Genomic DNA, 17810 nt, shown 5'->3' on the forward strand with positions numbered 1-17810 from the left:
AATAATAATAATAATAATAATAATAAAATAATAATAAAATAGATTTGTTTTTTTGTGTGTGTGTTCTGGATTTATCCATGCCACAACAGTAATTAGAATTGATTGTGCCAGATTGAGTTATTCTTAAATCCAGGTTTTTATTTTTATTTTTGTTTACTCTGCATGCTTTCAAGAGGAGAAAATAAGTAAGGCATAAATTAATGTAAATATACATTACATTTTCAGCACAAACCACCAGATAAAGTAACTGCTCAAGATAAGTCTCTCTCCGTATCAGAAAGATACTGTTCCAAAGACTCTTCCCACGGATCTGGGACGATTTCTAAACCCCAGTTTGACTGCTCATCATGAATATCCTTGGCCTTAGAGTACTGAAGGAAGGGGCTGGCCACAATACCACTTTTCTATGCTCACAATCCAGCACTTATTCCCAAGAAGCAAACATCTGGCCTATGTTTTTGTGACGATTTGCCACAAGGGATGGTTTGAAGATTCCTCACTCATTTCCTGTCTACTGGGAGCAAAAAGCCTTTTGGAAAAATCATGAAAAAAGTTATGTCTCTCCTGAAGAAGGTTATATCTTCATTTTCAGATGCTCAATTAATACTTATCAATCAATACGGGCTACTTACCTTTTCAAGTCATCAAACACATCCGGCAGCAGGAAATTAAGGAGGGACCACAGCTCAGATAAATTGTTTTGTAGCGGTGTTCCAGTTAACAGGAGTTTATTATCGGTGCTAAACTGTTTTAATTCCCGAATAAGACGACAGTTCATATTCTTAATCCTATGTCCTTCATCCACAATCAGATATTTCCAGTAGAAATTCTAGAAATAAAAGTCTACAATTATTTCAAAAAGCAAAATTCATCAATAGATTCTATTTCTTTGAAGTGTATGTTCAGTTTAAAAAAAGATTGTGTATTATACTAGAATATCAAATCTGATTTTTTTTCCTATGTAAACTAATGATTTTACATATTATTCATAATTAGACGGGCTGTATCAATCATATTAAGTATATTAGCGTTTAAAGGCTACATTGCTTTATGATTTACATATTTTTATACTGATAAAGGATAATATTTGTAAATTAGGAGTGAAATAAGGGATGTTTGGTTCTCTTTGACTTTGGTTGTTTTTTCGCAAACCTTTTATTACCCAAATAATGACCACCATCCAAAATAGGAGTGGGGTTTGCTCTCAATTTATATTCTAGAGCAGTGATGGTGAATCTTTTTTTCCTTGGGCGCCAAAAGACCAGGAGCGCTTGCTACCGTGCATGAGCGAGCACCCACACTCATAGTTCAATGCCTGGGGACGGTGAAAACAGCTTCCCTCTCCCCCTTGAGGCCCTCTGGAGGCCGGAAACGGCCTGTTCCCCAACTTCTGGTGGGCCCAGTCGGCTCGTGTTTCACCCTCCCCAGGCTCCAAAGGCTTCCCTGAAGTTCTTACCCTCCCCATCCCTCCAGAGGCTCTCTGAAAGCCAAAAACGCCCTCCCGGAGCCTGTGTGTGAGCCAAAAATCAGCTGGCCAGCATACACATGCACACTGGAGCGGAGCTAGGGCAAGGGCTTGCGTGCCACCTGTGCCATGGGTTCGCCATCACTGTTCTAGAGGCTTGCCTTGGGCTGGTCTTAGAGGTTCTTTGGTTAGGCTATTTATTGTTGACTTCTTTGACCGTTCCTTTATTTAATTGTTGGTCTGATGTTAAATTTAGGAGTTAATCTATGTTCATCTGGGAGCTGACTGGATCTAATCTATTAAAAAAAATCCAGATGAGCTGACATTACATATTGTAATGTCCACTCTGAGGGCGCTGATCCATTCTGTCCCCTGCCCAGCCTCCGCTGATTCCGGGACTGCCTCTTTGCCTGCTGAACAAGGGTCTCTTTGAAACGGAGGAGGCCCAGCTGCGTCTTTAGCTTCCAAGCCAAATGATCAAAGTTACCTAGTTTGGGTAATGAAAACATCTGCACGAAAACATTCAAGCTCAGACAGTGCCAGACTCCTCATTTTTCATATCTGTTCTGACAGGTGATGAGATGCATTTGACTCTAAAATATATGAACTTGATACTCTAAGAGAAAGAGTCCATGTTGCTGTTGTGAGCCACTTCGAGTCCTCGGAGAGGGGCTGCATACAAATTTAAATAATAATAATAATAATAATAATAATAATAATAATAATAATAATAATTTTAAAAAAAATATTATTATTATTATCAGCAGCAGCAGCAGCATCTAAAAATAAATGACTCTGCATCTACTACTCAATAAAATAAAATTAAAAATGTTCCAGGAAAGTCTCAATGTGTTCTCAAACTCCTAATTCAATTTGAAAACTCACTTTAAAAACAGTTCCTAAAGACAAAATTAATAGCTGACAAATATGAGTGGGGGGAAAGAACGAGAATGGGGCGGTGTAAATGAAATGGGGGGCCAACACCGGGGCCACATCCTGGTGAATCTTGCACCAGGCTTGGTTAAATAAGCAGGACAGCTTGTATTTCCAATTTTATAGTGTTGACTTAGACACTTACAATTCACGATTAGTACTTAGAATAGATTAATTAGCACCAGTTAGGTCCCAGAGTGGATCTTCTCCGGGTCCCGTCAACTAAGCAATGTCGCCTGGCGGGACCCAGGGGAAGAGCCTTCTCTGTGGCGGCCCTGGCCCTCTGGAACCAACTCCCCCCAGAGATTAGAACTGCCCCCACCCTCCTTGCCTTTCGTAAACAACTTAAAACCCACCTCTGCCGCCAGGCATGGGGGAATTGAGATCCTCTTTCCCCCTAGGCCTTTACAATTCTAGGCATGGTATGTCTGTCTGTATGTTTGGTTTTTATATTAATGGGTTTTTAATCGTTTCTAATACCAAATTACTATTGTACACTGTTTTATTGTCGCTGTTAGGCGCCCCGAGTCTCCGGAGAGGGGCGGCATACAAATCCAATAGATAGATAGATAGATAGATAGATAGATAGATAGATAGATAGATAGATAGATAGATAGATAGATAGATAGATAGATAGATAGATAGATAGATAGATAAAAATACAAACTGCAGTTGCTAACGGAAGAGCCTTTTCTTACATTACCTGAAGAGAATTCCGGTCTCTCATGGCAATTTCAAAAGAGGTAATGACAATGGGATGGATATTCAGTGAACTTTCTTTCCTTCGCATCTTATGAATGAGTCCACGTCGTTCTTGCTGAGTCCCATGGTATAGCATTATAGGAATCTGAAATAATTTTGCAATCATTTTTAAATAATTCATATTTTAAATAGTAATCTAAAGATCATTTGTAAAACATCTTGTTCATTTTGTTTTACTTCACAGTACCATTATTATTATTATTATTATTATTATTATTATTATTATTATTATTATTATTAATTGTATTTGTATGCCGCCCCTCTCCGCAGACTCGGGGCGGCATGTTTAATTTATTCAAAGCCTGTAGTTGGGATGCCATTGTTTTCTCTGCAATTTTTTCATCCTCATAGAACAGTCACTCCTCATCCATGGACTTTTGTCTTAGAGCAGCATTTCTCAATTATTTTCTGTTATGCCCCCCCACCCCCCAAAGAAATAAACATTTTGTGCACCCCCAACTCTCCACCGGGACAATTGTTTGCAATATTCAGCACGTTTTTGCAGAAAAAATTCAAACGGCCGCTGTCAAAGACCAAAGCTCATTGCAAATCCCTTCCTGAGATAAAGAGTCTCCAGCTTCACTGACTTAGACTTACAGCTTTTCAGCATCTCCACAGACAGGGCAATTCTACTCGGGAGGATTTTAGCAGGGAAACAACAGTTGGCAGGCGTAACCTGGCTGAAACCTCCAACATCAACTGACTCCATTACAAAAAGTTGAAACTCCACTCCGACTTTCTCATCTACCACCCTTAAATAGCCATCGGGAGTGGTCAACAATTCCCTAGAATTAACAAACTACAGACTACTTCCTTCCCCCATACAAGTATTCTTCCCTTTTTCTTAGTCTTCTAAAGCAGGCATCAAAGGCTCATGGTCTTCCTCTACGTCAGACCCTACTGCCATTGGTATTTCTGTCACCCCTGGTGGTCCTTCGGGTTCATCCATGTCTATCTCTCCCTGACTCTCACTCTCTGCCTCAGCTGGCAACCCCACTGGCCCAGGGTACCAAGATGGGCCTGGCTCATCCTCCACAGGATCTAACATTACCAGAGTTGGTCGAGGGCCACTCCCAACAATGTCCTGCATTCCCTCCCACGGAGAGGAACCCAGAGGCTGCTGCGTGTGTCTTGGTGTAACAGATCCCAAGATGTCATGCTGGGTGTCAACCATCCTACTCAGTCATCTAGCAAAGGAAGACTCCTGGCCATTTATTTTGCCAAGATTATACAGTGTTCCCTCGATTTTCGCGGGTTCGAACTTTGCGAAAAGTCTATACCACGGTTTTTCAAAAATATTAATTAAAAAATACTTTGCGGGTTTTTTCCCTATACCACGGTTTTTCCCACCCGGTGATGTCATTTGTCATCGCCAAACTTTCGTCTGCTTTTAATAAATATTTTTTTTAATAAACTTTAAGAAATAAACATGGTGAGTAATAATCTAAATGGTTGCTAAGGGAATGGAAAATTGCAATTTAGGGGTTTAAAGTGTTAAGGGATGGCTTGGGATACTGTCCATAGCCAAAAATAGTGTATTTACTTCTGCATCTCTACTTTGCGGAAATTCGGCTTTCGCGGGCGGTCGTCTCGGAACACATCCCCTGCGAAAAGCGAGGGAACACTGTACTTTACTGATGGCTACAGAGGTAGTTTAAGCCGAATATGGAAAGAAAAGAATTAACATTTGGACAATTCCAGTCACTGGATACACAGATGGATTCTGGACTCAAGCAAAACTAAAAGCCCTGGATAGGAAGACCAGAAAAATAATGACTGAGACATATCCCTCACCCACACAGCAATGTTGACAGGCTTCTGTTTAGAAAGGAAATGGGTGAGTGTAGACAGGAAGGAAGATGCACTTGAGCTACTATATCATGAGCCCTGGAGGAACCAAACCCGGCTTACAGAAAGACCAAACCAAGAACAGAAAAGAAGACTGTGTGACCAACCATAAAAACATAACGACGTTTATCACGTAAAAGAAAGCACCTCTCACCTCTGGTGTAAATCTTTTGAATTCAGCAATCCAGTTGGGAAGGGTGGACAGGGGCGCACAGATCAGAAATGGCCCCGCAACCCCCCGTTCCACCATCAAGGCAATGGTTGCAATGCACTGGATGGTCTTCCCTAAGCCCATCTCGTCGGCCAAAATGCCATTGATGCCGTTTTCCCACAGCATCTGCGTAGAGAAAGAAAAACAGATGTCGTGTATTCAGCGTTCCCTCGAGTTTCACGGTTTCGAACTTCGCAAAACTTCTATACCACAGTTTTTCAAAAATATTAATTAAAAAATACTTCACGGGTTTTTCCCCCTATACCACAGTTTTTCCCACCCGATGACGTCATATGTCATTGCCAAACTTTCGTCTGACTTTGAAAAACATATTTTTAATAAACTTTAATAAATAAACCTGGTGAGTAATAATCTAAATGGTTGCTAAGGGAATGGGAAATAGTAATTAAGGGGTTTAAAGTGTTAAGGGAAGGCTTGGGATACTGTCCATAGCCAAAAATAGTGTATTTACTTCCGCATCTCTACTTCGCGGAAATTCGACTTTCGTGGGCGGTCTCGGAACGCATCCCCCGCGGAAATTGAGGGAACACTGTACTTCCATTACACGTCTCCTTTTTTGTGACCTTGTGTTCCCTTGCTTCCCGGTGGGGTTGGGACGACAGGTACTTCAATTAGACCAATGGGATAAAAGTTGAAACATGAACACCTTCATGCAAAATGAACCCAAATGTTCATTTAATCTGCTTTATAATTAAATGACCATAAGAGCCAATAATCAGGAAGACTTGATTATTACAATAGACTTGAAACTCAAATTCAAACTTGAATTATCCAAGGTTGTTGTGCTACCAACAGCTTGAACACGGCTACAATTGGGTACAATGTTGACAACGTGAGGATATTATTTCCTGTACTACTAAGACACAAGTGAGTATCTAGGAAGAACTTTCCTGCCACCGTTTTCCAGAAGGGCTCCTCAAGGCCATACTTAAGATGAGATTGGACAGCCCTTTGTCTGAAATGCTATAGGGCAGCGATGGCGAACTCATGGCACGGGGGCCACAGGTGGCACGTAGAGGAATATCTGCTGGCATGTGAGCCACTGCCCTAGCTCAGCTCCAATGTGCATGTGTGTGCCAGCCAGTTGATTTTTGGCTTGCAGAGGCTCTGGGAGGGAGATTTTGGCTTGCAGAGAGCCTCCGGGGGGATGAGGGATGTTGTTTCTACCTTTCCCCAGCTCCAGGGAAGTGTTTGGAGCCTGAGGAGGGCGAAACAAGAGTCTACTGGGCCCAGAAGTTGAGAAACAGGCCATTTCCAGCCTCCAGAAGGCCTCCAGGGAATGGGGGAAGCTGTTTCTGCCCTCCCCAGGCTTTGAATTATGGGGGTGGGCACTCACACATACACGATAGTGCAGGCCCACGCTCTTTCGGCACCCAAAGGTTCGCCACCACTGGTATAGGGTCTCCTGCTTGAGCAGGGGGTTGGAATAGAAGATCTCCAGGGTCCCTTCCAATTCTTATTCTGTTATGACTTATTTTTAAGCAATAAACCTGGAATGCTAATGTTCTCTAAAATTACATTAAGCCACAGTAGTTAAGCTAGTTCAACCATTTATTTGTACCAGAAAGATAAAAACAGGAACAGCAATAATTCTGGCAACTATATAAAAGTGGATTGTGGTTTTGTGTGCGTGTGTATTCAAATTCCCCCCCTACCGGTTCTATGGGCGTGGCCAAGCCATTCCCACCAAGCCCCGCCCACAGAACCAACAAAAACTTTGTCCAAGTCCTCTACCGTTCAACCTGTCTGCTTCTCATGTTTGCTCTGACGTATGAGCCGGAGAAGGAGTGAGCGGGAGGGGTGATCTACCAGTTCTCCGAACTACGCATGATTGCCACCACTGGTTCCATAGAACCTGTATGAACCTGCTGAACTTCGCCCCTGGTATGTATGCGCAGTGCCTTTGAAGTAGTGTCCAATCCTGGTGACTGCCTGGACATTCCTTAGTTTGTTGACAAGATCTCAAAAATGGTTTGGCATGGCCTCCTTCCTGAGGCTGAGATGGGGCAAGTGAATAGTCACCCAAAAGAAGTCCTGCCTAGGGTAGGTCCAGAAATCCATCTCCTGGTTTCCAGTTTGGTGCATCAACCATTACGCGCCTCTCGCTTAATTAATAAAATTGGCAACATTCAAAAACAACCAAAATCATTCTTCAAATGCCTCCAACAAAATAAAGAATATCTCAGGGACCGCCTTCTGCTGCACGAATCCCAGTGACCGATTAGGACCCACAGAGTCGGCCTTCTCCGGGTCCCGTCGACTAAACAATGTCGGTTGGTGGGCCCCAGGGGAAGAGCCTTCTCTGTGGCGGCCCCGACTCTCTGGAACCAGCTGCCCCCAGAGATTAGAACTGCCCCTACCCTCCTGGCCTTTCGTAAACTCCTCAAAACCCACCTTTGTCGTCAGGCATGGGGGAACTGAGATATTTCCCCCGGACCTATATAATTTATGTATGGTATGTTTGTAGGTATGTCTGCTTAAAAATGGGGTTTTCTTAACTACTTTAAATTTTAAATTGTAAATTATTAGATTTGTCATGAACTGTTTTATTGTGTTGTGAGCCGCCCCGAGTCTACGGAAAGGGGCGGCATACAAATCTAATAGATAGATAGATAGATAGATAGATAGATAGATAGATAGATAGATAGATAGATAGGATGGATGGATGGATGGATGGATGGATAGATAGAGAGATAGATAGATAAAGATCTTCACACTTGAAAAAAACAAAAGTGGAGCCAAGCAAGTCTTTTTCTATCTCCATCATATAAAAACCCTGGTAGCCCCCCACTTGAAGTCAGGTGAAAATCCAGCAAGTAAATACTGGAGGAATAACAATGTATTAACTGGCTTAGTTATTCCAAGAAAGTCGAATCCTTTTAGACAGTGAAATGTATTTGAAATCATTATCACTATTAACTACTTAATGGCCTAGCCACATATGATTACATAAGAAAGCATAAATTCCGTACCCTAAGCCATTCCATGCCTTCAACTTGATACCACCTCATCACTCCTCCGGTGAAAAGCTTTGGTTGCTGAAAAGGTACTGGCTGCCCATCAAACGTCCGTTTTGGGTCAACAAAATGCTTGGCACTATGTCGCATCACTTGCGCCAATCTGTCCTTAATGATGCTGTTGGAATCCCCATTATTCTGGACTTCTTCTGCACACAGTTTGGGTGGGTTGCTTTCAAGCTGTAGAAGAAAACACACAGGCAACAGCACTTTTAATTTCTGCCAGGTTTTTATGCAGTTATGCAAATTATTTCAGGGTTGATAGTTAAACCACACAAAATCAGTATTACCATACTCGTAAAAAAGGAAACCATTAATAAAAACTGGTCTAAATTCAAAGTTGCATTGTAACATTAATTTCCTACAATTATAAGAATCATTTATATAAGTATTCATTTATCTTTTCACAATTGGAAAGATGTTGCACACCCTGCATTTCACTGTTATGTGGTTATTAGTATGAGAAAATTCAGCAAAAGAAAGGAGTCAAGGATTATTTTTTTTCTTTCGCAAACAAATTCTCTTCCCTACAAATTACAGTGCAGTGGCCAAGCTAAAAGAGTTTCCCATTGATATTCACAGCTCTCAGCATTAACAAAAGGCATCTTTACACCTTAGCATTTCTACCATGCTCCTGAAAGCTTCCTCTAATTGTCCTTTTCTTACATGACAGAAAATGAAGAGGTTTTAGGTACTCTGCCTCTTAAACAAACCAACACCATAATGAAAATCATGTTTTGTTACATTAGAAAACGACAATCCCGCACCTTTTGAAATATTAAGCTTCGCGATGGCATTTGCACGCATGTATATAAGATATATTTAATTACTTTCAGGATTACAATCAGTTTAATACATGCTGATGTCATTTGCTTCTTATACTAAGGTTTTATGATTACAAGCAAATACTAATTGTGTCATTGGTGACTACATGGGGATGTCCAGACTAATCTAAAAACACACACACACACAAAATACATCTCTCTTTCTTTTTACAGAAATGTGGTGGATGTTTTTACTGTTGCCTTCCACTTGTTTTCAAGATGATTAGCAGAGAAAAAGAAACATGCTTAGTTGGTATTCTCTTGAAATTGTTTTAAATTCGTAGTGCTTCTGAAGTCAATTATTTAAAATTCTTATAGAAATAAATATCAGGATAATAGCAGTATTCAAAAATTGAAACATACCTGATCATTTTCAACTTTGCTTTTTTTGGCCGCTAACAAAATTTCCTGTGGAGAAATGAAGAAATAAAATCATTGAGCAACTCACAAATGTGACATGGGTGGCCACATAAATTTAATAAATAAATAAAAATTCTATTTGAATCATTCAAAAGCAATGTTTTGTGGATTTGTAACTGAGCAATTTACCTCTTTTGAAATGACATCAGAAATATTGTAGGTTGTGTCTTCTCGAACTCTCTTCTTTTTAACTATAAGAAAATAACAGTATCTATTTCAGCCCTGTTTTTAGATACATGACATAATAGTTTCGGGTTTTGACCAAACTTACCAATCTTCTGATCTTTCTCCCCACTTAGTTTTTCATTCTATAAACCAAAATATCGAGAACAAAATAGTCTTAATGTTAATATTTAGGTACATAATGATTCACAGGTGTAATTGCATTAATCTTGCATGATTGACTTGAAGACTCCTGGCCAAAATTAAATCTCTAAACTAGGTTACTGCAAAATAGAAACAAGATAATGTACTGTATCTCTGCTTGTAACAAAGTTGAATATTTATAATATTTGTCTATTAATTTAAACCAGTTTTCAAAAGTCTACTTCCCCTTCTCCCTCTTTCTTAGAATACAATCCAGGCATCTCAGAAATCTCCCCGGGGCATCAACCTCTTAGGCAGAAGGAACTACCACTGTGGAGGAGAGCACGGGCATCCTTCAGTCTGGAAAGACCATGGTTATCAGGCTCTGGATTCCCCAGAGCACGAAGCCTGGGTAGGTGTTCACATTACAAATATCGCAGATACAATCACAGATACAAGTATCACAAATGCCACAACCCATGCCTTTCTCAAAGGATGAACAAAAAATCCAGCATCAATAACAATTTAAACAGAGTATTTATTCACAGTTATCTAACATTTAACATTGCTCTTACCTTTGTGCTGTTCAATGTCCCTTTTCTTTCAAGTTTTTCTTTCTTTTGTTGCTCCTGAAACCCAAATTTTGTTTACAAATCAATTGTTTCTTTACGCACAGACAAGCGAACTTCAAAATTTGATGTACCTCTACTTTGGTATTTGAGGCTATTTTCATTTTAATAGCAAATGCCTCAAAGCCATGGTGGCAAACCTATGGTATGCGTGTCACAAGGGGCACATGGAGTCATATCAGTGGGCACGCAAGCTCAGGTCGGGCGCACCAGCTGATTTTTGGGTCTTCTGGGCCCACTGGGAGTCAGGAAACATCCTGTTTCAGCCTCCGGGGTGGGGAGGCCATTTTCACCCTCCCCAAAGGCTGTGCCATCGCGTGCCGGGAACAAGGGGTCATGCGTGCATGGAATTATGGGTATGGGCACGCACCCCCCCCCCTTTTGGCACGAGAACCAAAAAAGGTTCACTATTCTTTTTCTTGTAAGCCGCCCAGAGTCCAATGTGGAGTTGGGTGCATACAAATTTTACAAAGAAATAAACAAACAAATCACTGCCTTAGAAGTTTAGGCAGTACAGTGGTACCTCGACATACGAGTTTAATTTGTTCCAGACCCGAGCACGTAAGTTGATCAACTCGCATCTCGAACGAAGGCCTTTAGACTTTGTTTTTCACGCCGAGATAACTGGAAGCATGGAATTCTTGCGCCACCTAGTGGACGCTCAGCTCGTATCCCGAATTTGAGCTCGGGTGTTGAACAGAAATTTCGCTCACGTCGCGGCTCGTAACTTGGAAAACTCGCAGGTGGAGCAGCTCGTATCTAGAGGTACCACTGTACTTGGAATGAAACATTCAATTTAACTAAGAAGATTTTTTCCCCTAGCATGAATCAGAATAGAGCTGGAAAGGACCTTGGAGGTCTTCTAGTCCAGCCCCCTGCTGAAGCAGGAAATCCTATACCATTTCAGGCAAATGACTGGCTAGTCTCTTCTTCACTGAAGCACCCACAATGTCCAAAGGCCAGCTGTCCCATTGGTTAATTGTCCTCACTGTTAGGCAGTTTCTCAATGCCAGATTGCTTCTCTTTGATTAGTTTCCATCGTTTTTGGTCCTGCCTTTCAGTGCTTTGGAGAATAATTTGATACCCTCTTCTTTATGGCAGCCTCTCAGATATTGGGATGCTGCTATCATGTCCCCACTAATCCTTCTTTCCTCTAGATTAGCCAAACCCAAATCCTCCAACCATTCTCCCTATGTTTTGGCCTCCAGGTCTTGAATCTTCTTAGTTTGTCCTTCTCTGCACTTTTCCCAAAGTCTCAACATCTTTTTATACTTTATAAAGTACACTGCTCAAAATAAATAAATAAAGGGAACCCTCAAAGAACACACCCTAGATCTGAATGAATGAAATATTCTCATTCAATACTTTGTTCTGTCCAAAGTTGAATGTGCTGACATGTGAAATTGACTGTCAATCAGTGCTGCTTCCTAAGTGGACACTTTGATTTCACAGAAGTTTGATTTACTTGGAGTTCTATTGTGCTGTGTAAGTGTTCCCTTTATTTTTTTTTAGCAGTATATAATTTATATTGACAAAATTGAACGGGTCCAAAGACGGGCTACAAGAATGGTGGAAGGTCTGAAGCATAAAACGTATCAGGAAAGACTCAATGAACTCAATCTGTATAGTCTGGAGGACAGAAGGAAAAGGGGGGACATTTAAATATGTGAAAGGGTTGAATAAGGTCCAGGAGGGAAGTGTTTTTAATAGGAAAGTGAACACAAGAACAAGGGGACACAATCTGAAGTTAGTTGGGGGAAAGATCAAAGGCAACATGAGAAAATATTATTTTACTGAAAGAGTAGTAGATCCTTGGAACAAACTTCCAGCAGACGTGGTTGGTAAATCCACAGTAACTGAATTGAAACATGCCTGGGATAAACATAGATCCATCCTAAGATAAAATACAGGAAATAGTATATAAGGGCAGACTAGATGGACCATGAGGTCTTTTTCTGCCGTCAGTCTTCTATGTTTCTATACTTTCTTATCAACCCAGGAGAGAACGCATAGGAACAGAAAGTGAGAATCAAGGGTGTCATAGTAGAACAGCAATGCAATAAGACGTTAGGATGAAACTTTGTTCTGCTTATACTGGAAGGCAAGATAACAAGGCCACGAACCAGAGGCTTTGTAACAACAAAAAAACCTTGAGTTTAGCTGCTGGTTAAGAGCTAAACTGCTGAAAAATGAGAAAAAATTAAAGCCAGGCCAATCAATAGAAACGGTTAAATCAGAATACTGTTCCAGGGAATCATACGTAAACACAATCCCATAATGTGAGTTGGGATAAGATCTGAAAGCCTGTGAAATGGAGCCCCTGCGTCTCCTCCTTCTGTGGCCCTTATTTCAGTAGTGTCATGACAGCTTAAGAATGTTCGGGGGGGGGAGCTATTTAACTTTTTTCAAACTCTATTTTTAAGAATTTAACGGATTAAGAGTTGGAAGGACCTTACAGGTCATCTAGTCCAAGCAGGAGACCCTACATCTGCTTCTACCTAGGATCAAACTCACAAACTCCCGATTGTGAGGCAAGAGCTCCACCTCTTGGCCACAATAGCTGGCTTACAAAAAGGTGAAAGAAGTTGACCATCCCATTAAGCATAAGTAGTTGTTTATGGATTAGATATGGCGCTACATCTATTCATTTTATTTATTTGTTTGTTTTGTCAAGTATAGATTGGTGGTATACAAAGATATAATAATATTTATATATATGATACTAGTAAGAGTGAAATATTAGGACAGGGGAGGGAAGGCACGCTGGTGCACTTATGCACACCCTTTACTGACCTCTTGGGAATCAGGTGAGGTCAAGAGTAGATAGTCTAACGGTAAAGTTTTGGGGGTTAGGAGATGATACTACAGAGTCCGGTAGTGAGTTCCATGCGTCATCTACTCGGTTACTAAAGTCGTATTCCCTGCAGTCAAGTTTAGAGCAGTTTACTTTAAGTTTGTATCTGCTGTGTGCTCGTGTGTTGTTGTGGTTGAAGCTGAAGTACTTTCACAGGAAGGACATTGTAGTAGATGATTTTATGGGCTGTGCTTAGTCGTGTTTAAGGGGATATAGTTCTAAGCGTTCTAAACCTAGGATTGTAAGTCTGGTTGCGTAGGGGATTCTGTTACGAGTGGAGGGCTCTTCTAAAAAAAAATCTCTGGACATTTTCTCGAGTGTTTATGTCCGAAATGCGGTGGGGGTTCCAGATAGATGAGCTGTATTTAAGGATTGGTCGGGCGAAGGTGGTTTTTTCTGACTCTAGTTCAAAAATAGCAGCTCAGCATCAGCTTGCTAAGGCTACATGAACTCTTGCATGAAGACACACTTGAGTCTGTCTTGAGTCTGTAGTTAAAATGATGGAGACTCTACTCAAAAAGAGGATAAATCAGCACCTAAAAAACAATAACTTATTGGACCCAAATCAGCATGGCTTTACTGAAGGCAAATCGTGTCAGACTAATCTCATTGAGTTCTTTGACTATGTCACAAAGGTGTTGGATGAAGGTGGTGCCGTGGATATTGCCTATCTGGACTTCAGCAACGGTTCCACATAAAGAGCTGATAGATAAATTAGTGAAGATTGGACTTAATCCCTGGATAGTTCAATGCATTTGCAGCTGGCTGAAGCATAGACATCAGAGAGTTATTGTTAATGGCGAGTATTCTGAGCAGAGTCAGGTTACAAGCGGTGTGCCACAAGGGTCTGTTCTGGGTCCTATTCTTTTTAATATGTTTGTGAGTGACATAGGGGAAGGTTTGGTAGGGAAGGTTTGCCTATTTGCCGATGACTCTAAAGTGTGCAATAGGGTTGATATTCCTGGAGGGGTCTGTAATATGATAAATGATTTAGCTTTACTAGATAAATGGTCAAAGCAATGGAAACTGCAGTTTAATGTTTCCAAATGTAAAATAATGCACTTGGGGAAAAGGAATCCTCAATCTGAGTATTGCATTGGCAGTTCTGTGTTAGCAAAAACTTCAGAAGAGAAGGATTTAGGGCTAGTGATTTCTGACAGTCTCAAAATGGGTGAACAGTGTGGTCGGGCGGTAGGAAAGGCAAGTAGGATGCTTGGCTGCATAGCTAGAGGTATAACAAGCAGGAAGAGGGAGATTGTGATCCCCTTATATAGAGCACTGGTGAGACCACATTTGGAGTACTGTGTTCAGTTCTGGAGACCTCACCTACAAAAAGATATTGACAAAATTGAACGGGTCCAAAGACGGGCTACAAGAATGGTGGAAGGTCTTAAGTATAAAACGTATCAGGAAAGACTTAATGAACTCAATCTGTAGAGTCTGGAGGACAGAAGGAAAAGGGGGGACATGATCGAAACATTTGAATATGTTTAAGGGTTAAATAGGGTTCAGGAGGGAAGTGTTTTTAACAGGAAAGTGAACACAAAAACAAGGGGACACAATCTGAAGTTAGTTGGGGAAAGATCAAAGGCAACATGAGAAAATATTATTTTACTGAAAGAGTAGTAGATCCTTGGAACAAACTTCCAACAGACGTGGTTGGTAAATCCACAGTAACCGAATTTAAACATGCCTGGGATAAACATAGATCCATTGTAAGATAAAATACAGGAAATAGTATAAGGGCAGACTAGATGGACCATGAGGTCTTTTTCTGCCATCAGTCTTCTATGTTTCTATGAGTCCTGGTAACTATAAGGCCAAGTCTTTTAGCCCAGTGTTTCCCAACCTTGGCAACTTGAAGATATTTGGACTTCAACTCCCAGAATTCCCCAGCCAGCATTGCTGGCTGGGGAATTCTGGGAGTTGAAGTCCAAATATCTTCAAGTTGCCAAGGTTGGGAAACACTGTTATAGTCCAACTGTTTGGAAGTGGTTTGCCAATTACTTCTTCCTAAGCAGAAAGAGAATGGCTCTGGTTGGCTTGCATGCATAAGGCAGGACTGGAATTCAGATCTCCCTTTAACCTGTAGGTCAGACTAGCTTTCAGTCAGAATTTGTGGGTGTTGTGTATCTACACACAGGTGGACTCATTTATATTAGGCCAAAACTATGCCATGAAATCCAATAAAAACGACCAGCACCTAGATGTTTTTAATTCCAATGACAAATGATATTATGGAAGCTTTATCTGAGATGCATTACTAGATAGATTCGATATATCTAGCTTCTATTTTTAAATGCTGCTCACCTCCAATTGCTGCTGTTCCATCTTAGTCAGCAAGAACTTTGAGTAGATGTTGCTTTTTTCAAGCAAGTGTTGAAGTCTCTTGTAGCGCATTTCATTTGAATCTCTGTCCCTATTCATGTAAGCCTGTGAGGGGGGGGGGGGGAAAGTAATCAATTATAAATATCGACATTAACTGACTATGCTATTGGAAATATAAACATTTGTATTATCTTTCACCAATTAAAGAATAGTTCATCCCTACTATTTCCTTCAAGGACCCACTGGAAATACAGCCTTTTATTCAACCAAAGCAGCTACTCATCCAGAGCAGCTGTTCTTCTCTGAATTTTCTACATATACATGTCAGATAAATAAATGTTATATTGTTGTAACACGGTGAAGGTGTTCAGAGTACATCAGATTTGATTTATTTTCTATTTGCCAATATATAATTCCTTCCTGTCAATCACGATTGTGATTTTATTTGGATTTATATGCCGCCCCTCTTTGAGGACTGGGGCGGCTTAGAACATATTATATATTAGGATATGCATATATATATATATATATATATATATATATATATATATATATATATATATATATATATATATTAGGATATAGATAGACAGAAAGACAGACAGACAGATGATACATGATAAATAGAAAGATATAGATAGATAGATAGATAGATAGATAGATAGATAGATAGATAGATAGATAGATAGATAGATATAGATAGATGGATGAGGACTGGGACTGCTTAGAACATATAAGCTGCCCCAGTCCTCATCTATCTATCTATCTATCTATCTATCTATCTATCTATCTATCTATCTATCTATCTATCTATCTATCTATCTATCTATGTTTCTATTTATCTATCTATCTATCTATGTTTCTATTTATCAATCTATCTATCCCTCCATCTATGTTTCTGTTTCTATGTTTCTATTTTTTTCTATCCATCCATCCATCTCTATATCTATATATCCTAATCCAATTAAATTTACACCTAGTTAATCTAAAACCCATGTTTAAAAGTCAATCAGCCCCATTCAAACAGGCAAACACACATTTTCATACATAGGCCAGGTTGGCTGACGTATTATTTCATGTTGTGGGTGATTGACTGAATAAATGAACGAATAAATAAATATCAACAATAAATTTCCCACATTTCTAACATTAGATGTCAAGTTTCAGCAAGGCAGGGGAAGATGTAGCCTTGCAGGCAGTTGGGGGGAGTTAAAGGAGGTTTCATTTTATTTGCACGCTTTTTACAAGAATTTTAAAATTGTGTCCTGAGTCCTTGGAGAGGGGTGGGATATAAATGCAATAAATAATAATAATAATAATAATAATAGTAGTAGTAGTAGTAGTAGTAGTAGTCATAGTAGTACTAGTACTACTAGTAGTAATTAGTAATTTGGGCGGAGGGGATGGGTCTCTGAATTTATTGTGTACCAAAAAAACCCTGGACCACAAATCAAGCTGGGGGATAAAATTTTCGTGAGGGGGGAAAAACATCTAAAGCCGAAGCGCTTTTTGCAGGCTGCCCAGGTGCGCCCTTCCTGCTCTCTCCTTGAGGGGAAAAACAACGCAAGGGGGAAATGGGGAAAGACTTGTTTCATTTCATTCACTTGGTCTACCGAGTCCTAGGGGCCCGGGCGGCGTCGCAGTGGAAGAAACCCCAGCCGAGTCAAGTGCGTGTTTGGCGGCACACAAAGCTGCGAGGCTGCGTGAAGAGAATTCGGGGCGGGCTCCCTCCCCCCGTTTCTGGAGGGAAAGTTGAGGCGCTCAGTTCCGGTTTCATGTGAGAGAATTAAAATAAATGAAACAACTGCCCCGTCCCAGCCCCTCCGAGCGCTCGGGCCCCGCACCTCCTCCGCCCTCCGCCGCTCCGTCTCGCGGCCCTCCGCCTCCAGGCGCGCCTCCTCCTGCCGCATGGCCGCCGTGATGACCGGCGCCTCCATGCTGGCTTCGGCCGCCTCGGCCACGGCGGACTCGGCCTCGCCTGCGCTCGGGCTGCTGTTCCCGCTGCTGGTGCTGGTGCTGCTCTCGGTCGGCATGGCTGCCCGCGCGCCTCTGGCCCCCTGCGCGCTTCTCCCGGGCCCAGGAGCGACGGCCCAGTCCCGCCCAGAGGAAACTCGCGCGCTTTTCACTCCTGCAGGGAGGCCGACGCCCCTCCCACACGCAGCACGCCCGCAGGGGGAGGGGAGGCTCTCGGG

The 17810-nt window shown here is 41.3% G+C and overlaps 1 protein-coding gene across 1 annotated transcript in view; it reads right to left on the bottom strand.

The window, feature by feature from the left end:
* Positions 1-17742, bottom strand: part of HELLS (helicase, lymphoid specific) — a 46341-nt gene extending 28599 nt beyond the window's left edge. Inside the window, exons 1-10 of the mRNA XM_070751964.1 lie at positions 17463-17742; positions 15601-15723; positions 10383-10436; positions 9773-9809; positions 9631-9692; positions 9445-9489; positions 8213-8437; positions 5163-5345; positions 3102-3245; positions 633-829 (exon numbers count right to left, since the gene is read on the bottom strand). Of these exons, the coding sequence (XP_070608065.1) occupies positions 633-829; positions 3102-3245; positions 5163-5345; positions 8213-8437; positions 9445-9489; positions 9631-9692; positions 9773-9809; positions 10383-10436; positions 15601-15723; positions 17463-17651 (1259 nt within the window). The 5' untranslated portion in view covers positions 17652-17742. The remainder of the gene's footprint in view (positions 1-632; positions 830-3101; positions 3246-5162; positions 5346-8212; positions 8438-9444; positions 9490-9630; positions 9693-9772; positions 9810-10382; positions 10437-15600; positions 15724-17462) is intronic.
* Between the last annotated feature and the right edge of the window lie 68 nt (positions 17743-17810).

Source organism: Erythrolamprus reginae, chromosome 5 (genome assembly GCF_031021105.1).
Source record: "Erythrolamprus reginae isolate rEryReg1 chromosome 5, rEryReg1.hap1, whole genome shotgun sequence".
NCBI lineage: Eukaryota > Metazoa > Chordata > Lepidosauria > Squamata > Dipsadidae > Erythrolamprus > Erythrolamprus reginae.